The sequence below is a fragment of the Chiloscyllium punctatum genome, chromosome 21 (assembly GCF_047496795.1).
Source record: "Chiloscyllium punctatum isolate Juve2018m chromosome 21, sChiPun1.3, whole genome shotgun sequence".
NCBI lineage: Eukaryota > Metazoa > Chordata > Chondrichthyes > Orectolobiformes > Hemiscylliidae > Chiloscyllium > Chiloscyllium punctatum.
The window spans coordinates 189889-208919 of record NC_092759.1 but is presented as its reverse complement, the minus strand read 5'-3'; the positions used below and the strand labels follow the sequence as shown (position 1 = coordinate 208919).

The 19031-nt window shown below is 43.6% G+C and overlaps 1 protein-coding gene across 2 annotated transcripts in view; it reads right to left on the bottom strand.

The window, feature by feature from the left end:
* LOC140492350 (uncharacterized) overlaps positions 1–18424 on the bottom strand; it is a 28291-nt gene extending 9867 nt beyond the window's left edge. For both annotated transcript variants that reach the window (XM_072591270.1, XM_072591271.1), the window contains exon 1: positions 18306–18424. In XM_072591270.1, coding sequence (XP_072447371.1) covers positions 18306–18345 — 40 coding nt within the window. In that variant the 5' untranslated portion in view covers positions 18346–18424. The remainder of the gene's footprint in view (positions 1–18305) is intronic.
* Positions 18425–19031: the final 607 nt, after the last annotated feature.

Here is a 19031-nt window from a genome sequence, read left to right as displayed (position 1 = left end):
ACATATACACACCCACACAGTCACAGTCATACACATATACACACCCACACAGACATAGTCAGACACAGACACATAAATACACACCTGCACAGTCATACACAGACACATATACACAACTGCACAGACACATATACACACCCGCACAGACATAGTCATACACATATACACACCTGCACAGACACAGTCATACACATATATACACACCCACACAGACATAGTCATACACATATACAGACACACATAGTCATACACATATACACACCCGCACAGACATAGTCATACATATACACACCTGCACAGACACATTAATACACACCCACACAGACACAGTCATACACAGACACAAATACACAACCACACAGACATAGTCATAAACAGACACATATAATTACCCATGCAGACAGACACAAATACACACCCACACAGACACAGTCATACACACCTGCACAGACACAGTCATACACAGACACACATATACAGGCACATATATACACACCTGCACAGACATAGTCATACACAGACACACATATACACATCCGCACAGTCATACACAGACACATATACACACCTACACAGACATAGTCACACATATACACACCTGCACAGATGCATACACACACCCGCAGACACAGTCATATACATATACACGCCCACACAGACACAGTCATACACATATACACACCCACACAGACATAGTCATACACAGACACATACGTAAACACCCGCACAGACTTAGTCATACACAGACACATATATACACACCCGCACAGTCATACACAGACACATATTCACACCCGCACAGACATAGTCATACACATACACATATATACACACCTGCACAGATGCATATATACACACCCGCACACACAGTTATACACATATACACACCCACACATAGTCATACACAGACACATATATACACACCTGTACAGACAGTCATACAGACACATATAAACACCTGCACAGACACATATACACACCCGCACAGACATAGTCATACACATATACACACCTGCACAGACACAGTCATACACATATACAGACCCACACAGACATAGTCATACACAGACACATATATACACACCTGCACAGACATAGCCATACACATATACACACCCACACAGACACAGTCATACACATATACACACCCACACAGACATAGTCATACACAGACACATATATACACACCTGCACATAGTCATACACAGACACACATATACACACCCGCACAGGCATTCATACACAGACACATATAAACACCCGCACAGACACATATATACACCTCCACAGACATAGTCATACACATATACACACCTACACAGATGCATATACACACCCGCAGACACAGTCATACACATATACACACCCACACAGACACAGTCAAACAGACATAGTCATACACAGACACATATGTACACACCCGCACAGACAGTCATACACAGACACATATACACACCCACACAGATACAGTCATACACAGACACGTGTATACACACCCGCACAGACACAGTCATACACAGACACATATACACACCCACACAGACACAGTCATACACATATACACACAGACACAGTCATACACATATACACGCCCGCACATAGTCATACATACACACATCCGGACAGACATAGTCATAAACATATATACACACCCGCACAGTCACAGTCATACACATACACACCTGCACAGTCACAGTCATACACATACACATATATACACACCCACACAGACATAGTCATACACATATACAGACCCACACAGACACAAATACACACCCACACAGAAACAATCATACACATACACACCGACACAGACATAGTCATACGCATACACATATATACACCTGCACAGACACAAATACACACCCACACAGACACAATCATACACATACACACCGACACAGACATAGTCATACGCATACACATATACACGCCTGCACAGACACAAATACACACCCACAGACACAGTCATACACATATACACACCCACACAGATACAAATACACACCCACACAGTGTCATATACATACACAGACACATATACACGCCCGCACATAGTCATACATATACACACCTGCACAGACACAGTCATACACATACACACCCGCACAGACATAGTCATACACATACACATATATACACCTGCACAGATGCATATACACAACCACACAGACACAGTCATACACAGACACATATACACACCCACACAGACATAGTCATACACATATACACACCCGCAGAGACACAGTCATACACATATACACACCTGCACACAGTCATACACATACACATGTACACACCTGCAGACACAGTCATACACAGACACATATATACACCCGCACAGACACAGTCATACACAGACACATATACACACCCACACAGACACAGTCATACACAGACACATATACACACCCACACAGACACAAATACACACCCACACAGACACAGTCATATACATATACACACCCGTACAGACACAGTCATATACATATACACAGACACAGTCATACTCAGACACATATACACACCCACACAGACACAGTCATACACAGACGCATGTATACACACCCGCACAGACACAGTCATACACAGACACAAATACACACAGACACAGTCATACACATATACACGCCCGCACATAGTCATACATATACACACCCACACAGACATAGTCATAAACATATACACACCCGCACTGACACAGTCATACACATACACACCCGCACAGACATAGTCATACACATATACATATACACACCTGCAGAGACACAGTCATACACATATACACACCCGCACACAGTCATACACATATACACATCTGCACAGATGCATATATACACACCCGCACACATAGTTATACACATATACACACCCACACAGACATAGTCATACACAGACACATATATACACACCTGTACAGACAGTCATACAGACACATATACACACCTGCACAGACATATATACACACCCGCACAGACATAGTCATACACATATACAGACCCACACAGACATACTCATACACAGACACATATATACACGCCTGCACAGACATAGCCATACACATATACACACCCACACACACACAGTCATACACATATACACACCCACACAGACATAGTCATACACAGACACATATAAACACCCGCACAGACACATATATACACCTCCACAGACATAGTCATACACATACACATATACACACCTACACAGATGCATATACACACCTGCAGACACAGTCATACACATATACACACCCACACAGACACTGTCAAACACATACACCCATAGACACCCAAACAGACATAGTCATACACAGACACATATGTACACACCCGCACAGACAGTCATACACAGACATATATACACACCTGCACAGATACAGTCATACACATATACACAACTGCACAGACACAGTCATACACATACACAAATACACACCCACACAGACACAGTCATACACATACACACCCACACAGACACAGTCATACACAGACACATATACACACCCGCACAGATACAGTCATACACAGACACATGTATACACACCCGCACAGACACATATACACATCCACACAGACACAGTCATACACATATACACACCCACACAGACACAGTCATACACATATACACGCCCGCACATAGTCATACATACACACATCCGGACAGACATAGTCATAAACATATATACACACCCGCACAGTCACTGTCATACACATACACACCTGCACAGTCATACACATACACATATATACACACCCACACAGGCATAGTCATACACATATACAGACCCACACAGACACAAATACACACCCACACAGACACAATCATACACATACACACCGACACAGACATAGTCATACGCATACACATATACACACCTGCACAGACATATATACACACCCACAGACACAGTCATACACACATACACACCCACACAGTGTCATATACATACACATATACACGCCCACACATAGTCATACATATACACACCCGCACAGACACAGTCATACACATAAACACCCGCACAGACATAGTCATACACATACACATATATACACCTGCACAGATGCATATACACAACCACACAGACACAGTCATACACAGACACATATACACACCCACACAGACATAGTCATACACATACACATATACACACCCGCACAGACACAGTCATACACATATACACACCTGCACAGTCATACACATGTACACACCTGCAGACACAGTCATACACAGACACATATATACACACCCGCACAGACACAGTCATACACAGACACATATACACACCCACACAGACACAGTCATACACAGACATATATACACAACCACACAGACACAGTCATATACATATACACACCTGCACAGACACAGTCATACACATATACAGACCCACACAGACATACTCATACACATAATCACACCTGCACACACATAGTCATACACATATACACACCCACACAGACATAGTCATACACAGACACATATATACACACCTGCACAGACATAGCCATACACATATACACACCCACACAGACACAGTCATACACAGACACATATATACACACCCGCACAGACACAGTCATACACAGACACATATACACACCCACACAGACACAAATACACACCCACACAGACACAGTCATACACAGACATATATACACAACCACACACACAAATACACACCCACACAGACACAGTCATATACATATACACACCTGCACAGACACAGTCATACACATATACAGACCCACACAGACATACTCATACACATAATCACACCTGCACACACATAGTCATACACATATACACACCCACACAGACATAGTCATACACAGACACATATATACACACCTGCACAGACATAGCCATACACATATACACACCCACACAGACACAGTCATACACATATACACACCCACACAGACATAGTCATACACAGACACATATACACACCCGCACAGACACAGTCATACACATATACACGCCCGCACATAGTCATACATATACACACCCACACAGACATAGTCATAAACATATACACACCCGCACTGACACAGTCATACACATACACACCCGCACAGACATAGTCATACACATATACATATACACACCTGCAGAGACACAGTCATACACATATACACACCCGCACACAGTCATTCACATACACATATACACACATGCACAGATGCATATATACTCACCAGCAGACACAGTTACACACATATACACACCCACACAGACATAGTCATACACAGACACATATATACACACCCGCACAGTCATACACAGACACACATTCACACCCGCACAGACATAGTCATACACATATACACACCTGCACAGATGCATATATACACACCCACAGACACAGTTATACACATATACACACCCACACAGACATAGTCATACACAGACACATATATACACACCTGTACAGACAGTCATACAGACACATATACACACCTGCACAGACACATATACACACCCGCACAGACATAGTCATACACATATACACACCTGCACAGACACAGTCATACACATATACAGACCCACACAGACATAGTCATACACAGACACATATATACACACCTGCACAGACATAGTCATACACAGACACACATATACACACCCGCACAGGCATTCATACACAGACACATATAAACACCTGCACAGACACATATATACACACCTGCACAGACATAGTCATACACATACACATATACACACCTACACAGATGCATATACACACCTGCAGACACAGTCATACACATATACACACCCACACAGACACAGTCAAACACATACACATATACACACCCAAACAGACATAGTCATACACAGACACATATGTACACACCCGCACAGACAGTCATACACAGACAGATATACACACCTGCACAGATACAGTCATACACATATACACAACTGCACAGACACAGTCATACACATACACAAATACACACCCACACAGACACAGTCATACACATACACACCCACACAGACACAGTCATACACAGACACATATACACACCCGCACAGATACAGTCATACACAGACACATGTATACACACCCGCACAGACACAGTCATACACAGACACATATACACACCCACACAGACACAGTCATACACATATACACGCCCGCACATAGTCATACATACACACATCCAGACAGACATAGTCATAAACATATATACACACCCGCACAGTCACTGTCATACACATACACATACACACCTGCACAGTCATACACATACACATATATACACACCCACACAGGCATAGTCATACACATATACAGACCCACACAGACACAAATACACACCCACACAGACACAATCATACACATACACACCGACACAGACATAGTCATACGCATACACATATACACACCTGCACAGACACAAATACACACCCACAGACACAGTCATACACATATACACACCCACACAGATACAAATACACACCCACACAGTGTCATATACATACACATATACACGCCCGCACATAGTCATACACATATATACACCTGCACAGATGCATATACACAACCACACAAACACAGTCATACACAGACACATATACACACCCACACAGACATAGTCATACACATACACATATACACACCCACACAGACATAGTCATACACATATACACACCCGCAGAGACACAGTCATACACATATACACACCTGCACACAGTCATACACATACACATGTACACACCTGCAGACACAGTCATACACAGACACATATATACACCCGCACAGACACAGTCATACACAGACACATATACACACCCACACAGACACAGTCATACACAGACACATATACACACCCACACAGACACAAATACACACCCACACAGACACAGTCATATACATATACACACCCGTACAGACACAGTCATATACATATACACAGACACAGTCATACTCAGACACATATACACACCCGCACAGACACAGTCATACACAGACGCATGTATACACACCCGCACAGACACAGTCATACACAGACACAAATACACACAGACACAGTCATACACATATATACGCCCGCACATAGTCATACATATACACACCCACACAGACATAGTCATAAACATATACACACCCGCACTGACACAGTCATACACATACACACCCGCACAGACATAGTCATACACATATACATATACACACCTGCAGAGACACAGTCATACACATATACACACCCGCACAGACAGTCATACACATATACACACCTGCACAGATGCATATATACACACCCGCACACACAGTTATACACATATACACACCCACACAGACATAGTCATACACAGACACATATATACACACCTGCACAGACATAGTCATACACAGACACATATATACACACCTGTACAGACAGTCATACAGACATATATACACACCTGCACAGACATATATACACACCCGCACAGACATAGTCATACACATATACAGACCCACACAGACATACTCATACACAGACACATATATACACACCTGCACAGACATAGCCATACACATATACACACCCACACACACACAGTCATACACATATACACACCCACACAGACATAGTCATACACAGACACATATAAACACCTGCACAGACACATATATACACACCTGCACAGACATAGTCATACACATACACATATACACACCTACACAGATGCATATACACACCCGCAGACACAGTCATACACATATACACACCCACACAGATACAAATACACACCCACACAGTGTCATATACATACACAGACACATATACACGCCCGCACATAGTCATACATATACACACCTGCACAGACACAGTCATACACATACACACCCGCACAGACATAGTCATACACATACACATATATACACCTGCACAGATGCATATACACAACCACACAGACACAGTCATACACAGACACATATACACACCCACACAGACATAGTCATACACATATACACACCCGCAGAGACACAGTCATACACATATACACACCTGCACACAGTCATACACATACACATGTACACACCTGCAGACACAGTCATACACAGACACATATATACACCCGCACAGACACAGTCATACACAGACACATATACACACCCACACAGACACAGTCATACACAGACACATATACACACCCACACAGACACAAATACACACCCACACAGACACAGTCATATACATATACACACCCGTACAGACACAGTCATATACATATACACAGACACAGTCATACTCAGACACATATACACACCCACACAGACACAGTCATACACAGACGCATGTATACACACCCGCACAGACACAGTCATACACAGACACAAATACACACAGACACAGTCATACACATATACACGCCCGCACATAGTCATACATATACACACCCACACAGACATAGTCATAAACATATACACACCCGCACTGACACAGTCATACACATACACACCCGCACAGACATAGTCATACACATATACATATACACACCTGCAGAGACACAGTCATACACATATACACACCCGCACACAGTCATACACATATACACATCTGCACAGATGCATATATACACACCCGCACACATAGTTATACACATATACACACCCACACAGACATAGTCATACACAGACACATATATACACACCTGTACAGACAGTCATACAGACACATATACACACCTGCACAGACATATATACACACCCGCACAGACATAGTCATACACATATACAGACCCACACAGACATACTCATACACAGACACATATATACACGCCTGCACAGACATAGCCATACACATATACACACCCACACACACACAGTCATACACATATACACACCCACACAGACATAGTCATACACAGACACATATAAACACCCGCACAGACACATATATACACCTCCACAGACATAGTCATACACATACACATATACACACCTACACAGATGCATATACACACCTGCAGACACAGTCATACACATATACACACCCACACAGACACTGTCAAACACATACACCCATAGACACCCAAACAGACATAGTCATACACAGACACATATGTACACACCCGCACAGACAGTCATACACAGACATATATACACACCTGCACAGATACAGTCATACACATATACACAACTGCACAGACACAGTCATACACATACACAAATACACACCCACACAGACACAGTCATACACATACACACCCACACAGACACAGTCATACACAGACACATATACACACCCGCACAGATACAGTCATACACAGACACATGTATACACACCCGCACAGACACATATACACATCCACACAGACACAGTCATACACATATACACACCCACACAGACACAGTCATACACATATACACGCCCGCACATAGTCATACATACACACATCCGGACAGACATAGTCATAAACATATATACACACCCGCACAGTCACTGTCATACACATACACACCTGCACAGTCATACACATACACATATATACACACCCACACAGGCATAGTCATACACATATACAGACCCACACAGACACAAATACACACCCACACAGACACAATCATACACATACACACCGACACAGACATAGTCATACGCATACACATATACACACCTGCACAGACATATATACACACCCACAGACACAGTCATACACACATACACACCCACACAGTGTCATATACATACACATATACACGCCCACACATAGTCATACATATACACACCCGCACAGACACAGTCATACACATAAACACCCGCACAGACATAGTCATACACATACACATATATACACCTGCACAGATGCATATACACAACCACACAGACACAGTCATACACAGACACATATACACACCCACACAGACATAGTCATACACATACACATATACACACCCGCACAGACACAGTCATACACATATACACACCTGCACAGTCATACACATGTACACACCTGCAGACACAGTCATACACAGACACATATATACACACCCGCACAGACACAGTCATACACAGACACATATACACACCCACACAGACACAGTCATACACAGACATATATACACAACCACACAGACACAGTCATATACATATACACACCTGCACAGACACAGTCATACACATATACAGACCCACACAGACATACTCATACACATAATCACACCTGCACACACATAGTCATACACATATACACACCCACACAGACATAGTCATACACAGACACATATATACACACCTGCACAGACATAGCCATACACATATACACACCCACACAGACACAGTCATACACAGACACATATATACACACCCGCACAGACACAGTCATACACAGACACATATACACACCCACACAGACACAAATACACACCCACACAGACACAGTCATACACAGACATATATACACAACCACACACACAAATACACACCCACACAGACACAGTCATATACATATACACACCTGCACAGACACAGTCATACACATATACAGACCCACACAGACATACTCATACACATAATCACACCTGCACACACATAGTCATACACATATACACACCCACACAGACATAGTCATACACAGACACATATATACACACCTGCACAGACATAGCCATACACATATACACACCCACACAGACACAGTCATACACATATACACACCCACACAGACATAGTCATACACAGACACATATACACACCCGCACAGACACAGTCATACACATATACACGCCCGCACATAGTCATACATATACACACCCACACAGACATAGTCATAAACATATACACACCCGCACTGACACAGTCATACACATACACACCCGCACAGACATAGTCATACACATATACATATACACACCTGCAGAGACACAGTCATACACATATACACACCCGCACACAGTCATTCACATACACATATACACACATGCACAGATGCATATATACTCACCAGCAGACACAGTTACACACATATACACACCCACACAGACATAGTCATACACAGACACATATATACACACCCGCACAGTCATACACAGACACACATTCACACCCGCACAGACATAGTCATACACATATACACACCTGCACAGATGCATATATACACACCCACAGACACAGTTATACACATATACACACCCACACAGACATAGTCATACACAGACACATATATACACACCTGTACAGACAGTCATACAGACACATATACACACCTGCACAGACACATATACACACCCGCACAGACATAGTCATACACATATACACACCTGCACAGACACAGTCATACACATATACAGACCCACACAGACATAGTCATACACAGACACATATATACACACCTGCACAGACATAGTCATACACAGACACACATATACACACCCGCACAGGCATTCATACACAGACACATATAAACACCTGCACAGACACATATATACACACCTGCACAGACATAGTCATACACATACACATATACACACCTACACAGATGCATATACACACCTGCAGACACAGTCATACACATATACACACCCACACAGACACAGTCAAACACATACACATATACACACCCAAACAGACATAGTCATACACAGACACATATGTACACACCCGCACAGACAGTCATACACAGACAGATATACACACCTGCACAGATACAGTCATACACATATACACAACTGCACAGACACAGTCATACACATACACAAATACACACCCACACAGACACAGTCATACACATACACACCCACACAGACACAGTCATACACAGACACATATACACACCCGCACAGATACAGTCATACACAGACACATGTATACACACCCACACAGACACAGTCATACACAGACACATATACACAGACACATATACACACCCACACAGACACAGTCATACACATATACACGCCCGCACATAGTCATACATACACACATCCAGACAGACATAGTCATAAACATATATACACACCCGCACAGTCACTGTCATACACATACACATACACACCTGCACAGTCATACACATACACATATATACACACCCACACAGGCATAGTCATACACATATACAGACCCACACAGACACAAATACACACCCACACAGACACAATCATACACATACACACCGACACAGACATAGTCATACGCATACACATATACACACCTGCACAGACACAAATACACACCCACAGACACAGTCATACACATATACACACCCACACAGATACAAATACACACCCACACAGTGTCATATACATACACATATACACGCCCGCACATAGTCATACACATATATACACCTGCACAGATGCATATACACAACCACACAAACACAGTCATACACAGACACATATACACACCCACACAGACATAGTCATACACATACACATATACACACCCACACAGACATAGTCATACACATATACACACCCGCAGAGACACAGTCATACACATATACACACCTGCACACAGTCATACACATACACATGTACACACCTGCAGACACAGTCATACACAGACACATATATACACCCGCACAGACACAGTCATACACAGACACATATACACACCCACACAGACACAGTCATACACAGACACATATACACACCCACACAGACACAAATACACACCCACACAGACACAGTCATATACATATACACACCCGTACAGACACAGTCATATACATATACACAGACACAGTCATACTCAGACACATATACACACCCGCACAGACACAGTCATACACAGACGCATGTATACACACCCGCACAGACACAGTCATACACAGACACAAATACACACAGACACAGTCATACACATATATACGCCCGCACATAGTCATACATATACACACCCACACAGACATAGTCATAAACATATACACACCCGCACTGACACAGTCATACACATACACACCCGCACAGACATAGTCATACACATATACATATACACACCTGCAGAGACACAGTCATACACATATACACACCCGCACAGACAGTCATACACATATACACACCTGCACAGATGCATATATACACACCCGCACACACAGTTATACACATATACACACCCACACAGACATAGTCATACACAGACACATATATACACACCTGCACAGACATAGTCATACACAGACACATATATACACACCTGTACAGACAGTCATACAGACATATATACACACCTGCACAGACATATATACACACCCGCACAGACATAGTCATACACATATACAGACCCACACAGACATACTCATACACAGACACATATATACACACCTGCACAGACATAGCCATACACATATACACACCCACACACACACAGTCATACACATATACACACCCACACAGACATAGTCATACACAGACACATATAAACACCCGCACAGACACATATATACACCTCCACAGACATAGTCATACACATACACATATACACACCTACACAGATGCATATACACACCTGCAGACACAGTCATACACATATACACACCCACACAGACACTGTCAAACACATACACCCATAGACACCCAAACAGACATAGTCATACACAGACACATATGTACACACCCGCACAGACAGTCATACACAGACATATATACACACCTGCACAGATACAGTCATACACATATACACAACTGCACAGACACAGTCATACACATACACAAATACACACCCACACAGACACAGTCATACACATACACACCCACACAGACACAGTCATACACAGACACATATACACACCCGCACAGATACAGTCATACACAGACACATGTATACACACCCGCACAGACACATATACACATCCACACAGACACAGTCATACACATATACACACCCACACAGACACAGTCATACACATATACACGCCCGCACATAGTCATACATACACACATCCGGACAGACATAGTCATAAACATATATACACACCCGCACAGTCACTGTCATACACATACACACCTGCACAGTCATACACATACACATATATACACACCCACACAGGCATAGTCATACACATATACAGACCCACACAGACACAAATACACACCCACACAGACACAATCATACACATACACACCGACACAGACATAGTCATACGCATACACATATACACACCTGCACAGACATATATACACACCCACAGACACAGTCATACACACATACACACCCACACAGTGTCATATACATACACATATACACGCCCACACATAGTCATACATATACACACCCGCACAGACACAGTCATACACATAAACACCCGCACAGACATAGTCATACACATACACATATATACACCTGCACAGATGCATATACACAACCACACAGACACAGTCATACACAGACACATATACACACCCACACAGACATAGTCATACACATACACATATACACACCCGCACAGACACAGTCATACACATATACACACCTGCACAGTCATACACATGTACACACCTGCAGACACAGTCATACACAGACACATATATACACACCCGCACAGACACAGTCATACACAGACACATATACACACCCACACAGACACAAATACACACCCACACAGACACAGTCATACACAGACATATATACACAACCACACAGACACAAATACACACCCACACAGACACAGTCATATACATATACACACCTGCACAGACACAGTCATACACATATACAGACCCACACAGACATACTCATACACATAATCACACCTGCACACACATAGTCATACACATATACACACCCACACAGACATAGTCATACACAGACACATATATACACACCTGCACAGACATAGCCATACACATATACACACCCACACAGACACAGTCATACACATATACACACCCACACAGACATAGTCATACACAGACACATATACACACCCGCACAGACACAGTCATACACATATACACGCCCGCACATAGTCATACATATACACACCCACACAGACATAGTCATAAACATATACACACCCGCACTGACACAGTCATACACATACACACCCGCACAGACATAGTCATACACATATACATATACACACCTGCAGAGACACAGTCATACACATATACACACCCGCACACAGTCATTCACATACACATATACACACATGCACAGATGCATATATACTCACCCGCAGACACAGTTACACACATATACACACCCACACAGACATAGTCATACACAGACACATATATACACACCCGCACAGTCATACACAGACACACATTCACACCCGCACAGACATAGTCATACACATATACACACCTGCACAGATGCATATATACACACCCACAGACACAGTTATACACATATACACACCCACACAGACATAGTCATACACAGACACATATATACACACCTGTACAGACAGTCATACAGACACATATACACACCTGCACAGACACATATACACACCCGCACAGACATAGTCATACACATATACACACCTGCACAGACACAGTCATACACATATACAGACCCACACAGACATAGTCATACACAGACACATATATACACACCTGCACAGACATAGTCATACACAGACACACATATACACACCCGCACAGGCATTCATACACAGACACATATAAACACCTGCACAGACACATATATACACACCTGCACAGACATAGTCATACACATACACATATACACACCTACACAGATGCATATACACACCCGCAGACACAGTCATACACATATACACACCCACACAGACACAGTCAAACACATACACATATACACACCCAAACAGACATAGTCATACACAGACACATATGTACACACCCGCACAGACAGTCATACACAGACAGATATACACACCTGCACAGATACAGTCATACACATATACACAACTGCACAGACACAGTCATACACATACACAAATACACACCCACACAGACACAGTCATACACATACACACCCACACAGACACAGTCATACACAGACACATATACACACCCGCACAGATACAGTCATACACAGACACATGTATACACACCCGCACAGACACAGTCATACACAGACACATATACACACCCACACAGACACAGTCATACACATATACACGCCCGCACATAGTCATACATACACACATCCAGACAGACATAGTCATAAACATATATACACACCCGCACAGTCACTGTCATACACATACACATACACACCTGCACAGTCATACACATACACATATATACACACCCACACAGGCATAGTCATACACATATACAGACCCACACAGACACAAATACACACCCACACAGACACAATCATACACATACACACCGACACAGACATAGTCATACGCATACACATATACACACCTGCACAGACACAAATACACACCCACAGACACAGTCATACACATATACACACCCACACAGATACAAATACACACCCACACAGTGTCATATACATACACATATACACGCCCGCACATAGTCATACACATACACATATATACACCTGCACAGATGCATATACACAACCACACAAACACAGTCATACACAGACACATATACACACCCACACAGACATAGTCATACACATACACATATACACACCCGCACAGACACAGTCATACACATATACACACCTGCACACAGTCATACACATACACATGTACACACCTGCAGACACAGTCATACACAGACACATATATACACACCCGCACAGACACAGTCATACACAGACACATATACACACCCACACAGACACAAATACACACCCACACAGACACAGTCATACACAGACACATATACACACCCACACAGACACAAATACACACCCACACAGACACAAATACACACCCACACAGACACAGTCATACACAGACACATATACACACCCACACAGACACAAATACACACCCACACAGGCACAGTCATATACATATACACACCCGCACACAGTCATACTCAGACACATATACACACCCACACAGACACAAATACACACCCACACAGACACAGTCATATACATATACACACCCGCACAGACACAGTCATACTCAGACACATATACACACCCGCACAGACACAGTCATACACAGACACAAATACACACCCACACAGACACAGTCATACACATATACACACCCGCACATAGTCATACATATACACACCCACACAGACATAGTCATAAACATATACACACCCGCACTGACACAGTCATACATATACACACCCACACATAGTCATAAACATATACACACCCGCACTGACACAGTCATACACATACACACCCGCACAGACATAGTCATACACATATACATATACACACCTGCAGTGACACAGTCATACACATATACACACCCACACACAGTCATACACATACACATGTACACACCTGCACAGACACAGTCATACACACATACACACACAGACATAGTCATACACATACACATATACATACCTGCAGAGACACAGTCATACACATATACACACCCGCACAGTCATACACATGTACACACCTGCACAGACACAAATACACACCCACAGACACAGTCATACATATACACACCCACACAGATACAAATACACACCCACACAGTGTCATACACATACCCAAATACACACCCATACAGACACAGTCATACACACAGAGAGACAGAGACATACACTCAGACATACACACACTGACAAACACACATATACACACAAATCAACCAACACACAAAGACTGACCAATCGCGCGCACGCACGCACACACACACACACACACACACACACGGAGACACACAATTCGAAAGGGAACTTTGACAGATCTATGCCCTCCCCTATCGCCAGCCACGGTGCACTATTCAGCCACGGGAGGCATCGCGAACAAGTGCCCAATTCTCCTGTATTTTCAAGGAGAATCACCATGATTAGACCCTAGCTGATGCCTCTCCTCACCAGCCGAGGGACTGAGACCAAAACCGGGGCAGCGGATCAGGGCAAGGTCCCGATAGCCAAAGCTTTCCAAAGTGGGGTTGGGAGCCCGGGCTGGGGTTGGTGGACAGGAGCTGAAATCCTGGGCTTGCCCAGACATTCCCAGACTGACTCAGATTGATTCATTTAGTTATTGTTACATATCTCTCGTTACAAAATACGGTGAAAACTGTTGTATAGTACCGTCACTTTCCAACTTCATCTTCAAAACCCACAAAAATAAACCAAATCATAAGGGCAGGAATATGAAGGAAGTTGCCAGTGCTCCAGTGTGTGACTTTTAACAGGGGCGCGGTTGCAAATGGTTTGAGTCTGTGACCGAAACAGAACTCTGTGCCAGATCTTTCTTCCCCAGCTCCTGTTGTCTGGTAACAGGGTGTAAATCACCTACCTGCTGGATCTTCAGATTTACAGGCGAAATTGGGCTCCATTTCTTGTGACCAGCCAAGTAATGTTCGGCGACTCTGTTGCACAGGCAGCCGAACTGTGAAAATCCCCACTGCATTTCGCTTTCACTTGTCCCACTGTTGACATAAGAGCCAGTCCAAAAGTGTCACAACCTGTTAGGTTATTTGCTGATTCAGAGATAGTGAACATCCAGCCACTAACATCCACCCACCGACCCCACATTTAACAGCCTTCCTCCTCCTCGATTTACAAGGTACAATATCAGGAACTCCCCAGTGTAGATACCATGGGAAACCCCCTGTAAATACACACACACTCCCCCCCCCCCTCCTCGGGGACCCCCCTGTAAATACTGACACACTCCCGCCTCCCCTCAGGGATACCCCTGTAAATACTGACACACTCCCCCCTCCCCTCGGGGACCCCCCCCCTGTAAATACTGACACACTCCCCCCTCCCATCGGGGACCCCCCTGTAAATACTGACACACTCCCCCACCCCCCTCGGGGACCCCCCTGTAAATACTGACACACTTCCCCCTCCCCTCGGGAACCCCCCTGTAAATACTGACACACTCCCCCCTCCCCTCGGGGACCCCCCTGTAAATACTGACACACTACACCCTCCCCTCGGGGGCCCCCTGTGAATACTGACACACTCCCCCTCCCCTCGGGGACCCCCCTGTAAATATTGACACACTCCCCCCTCC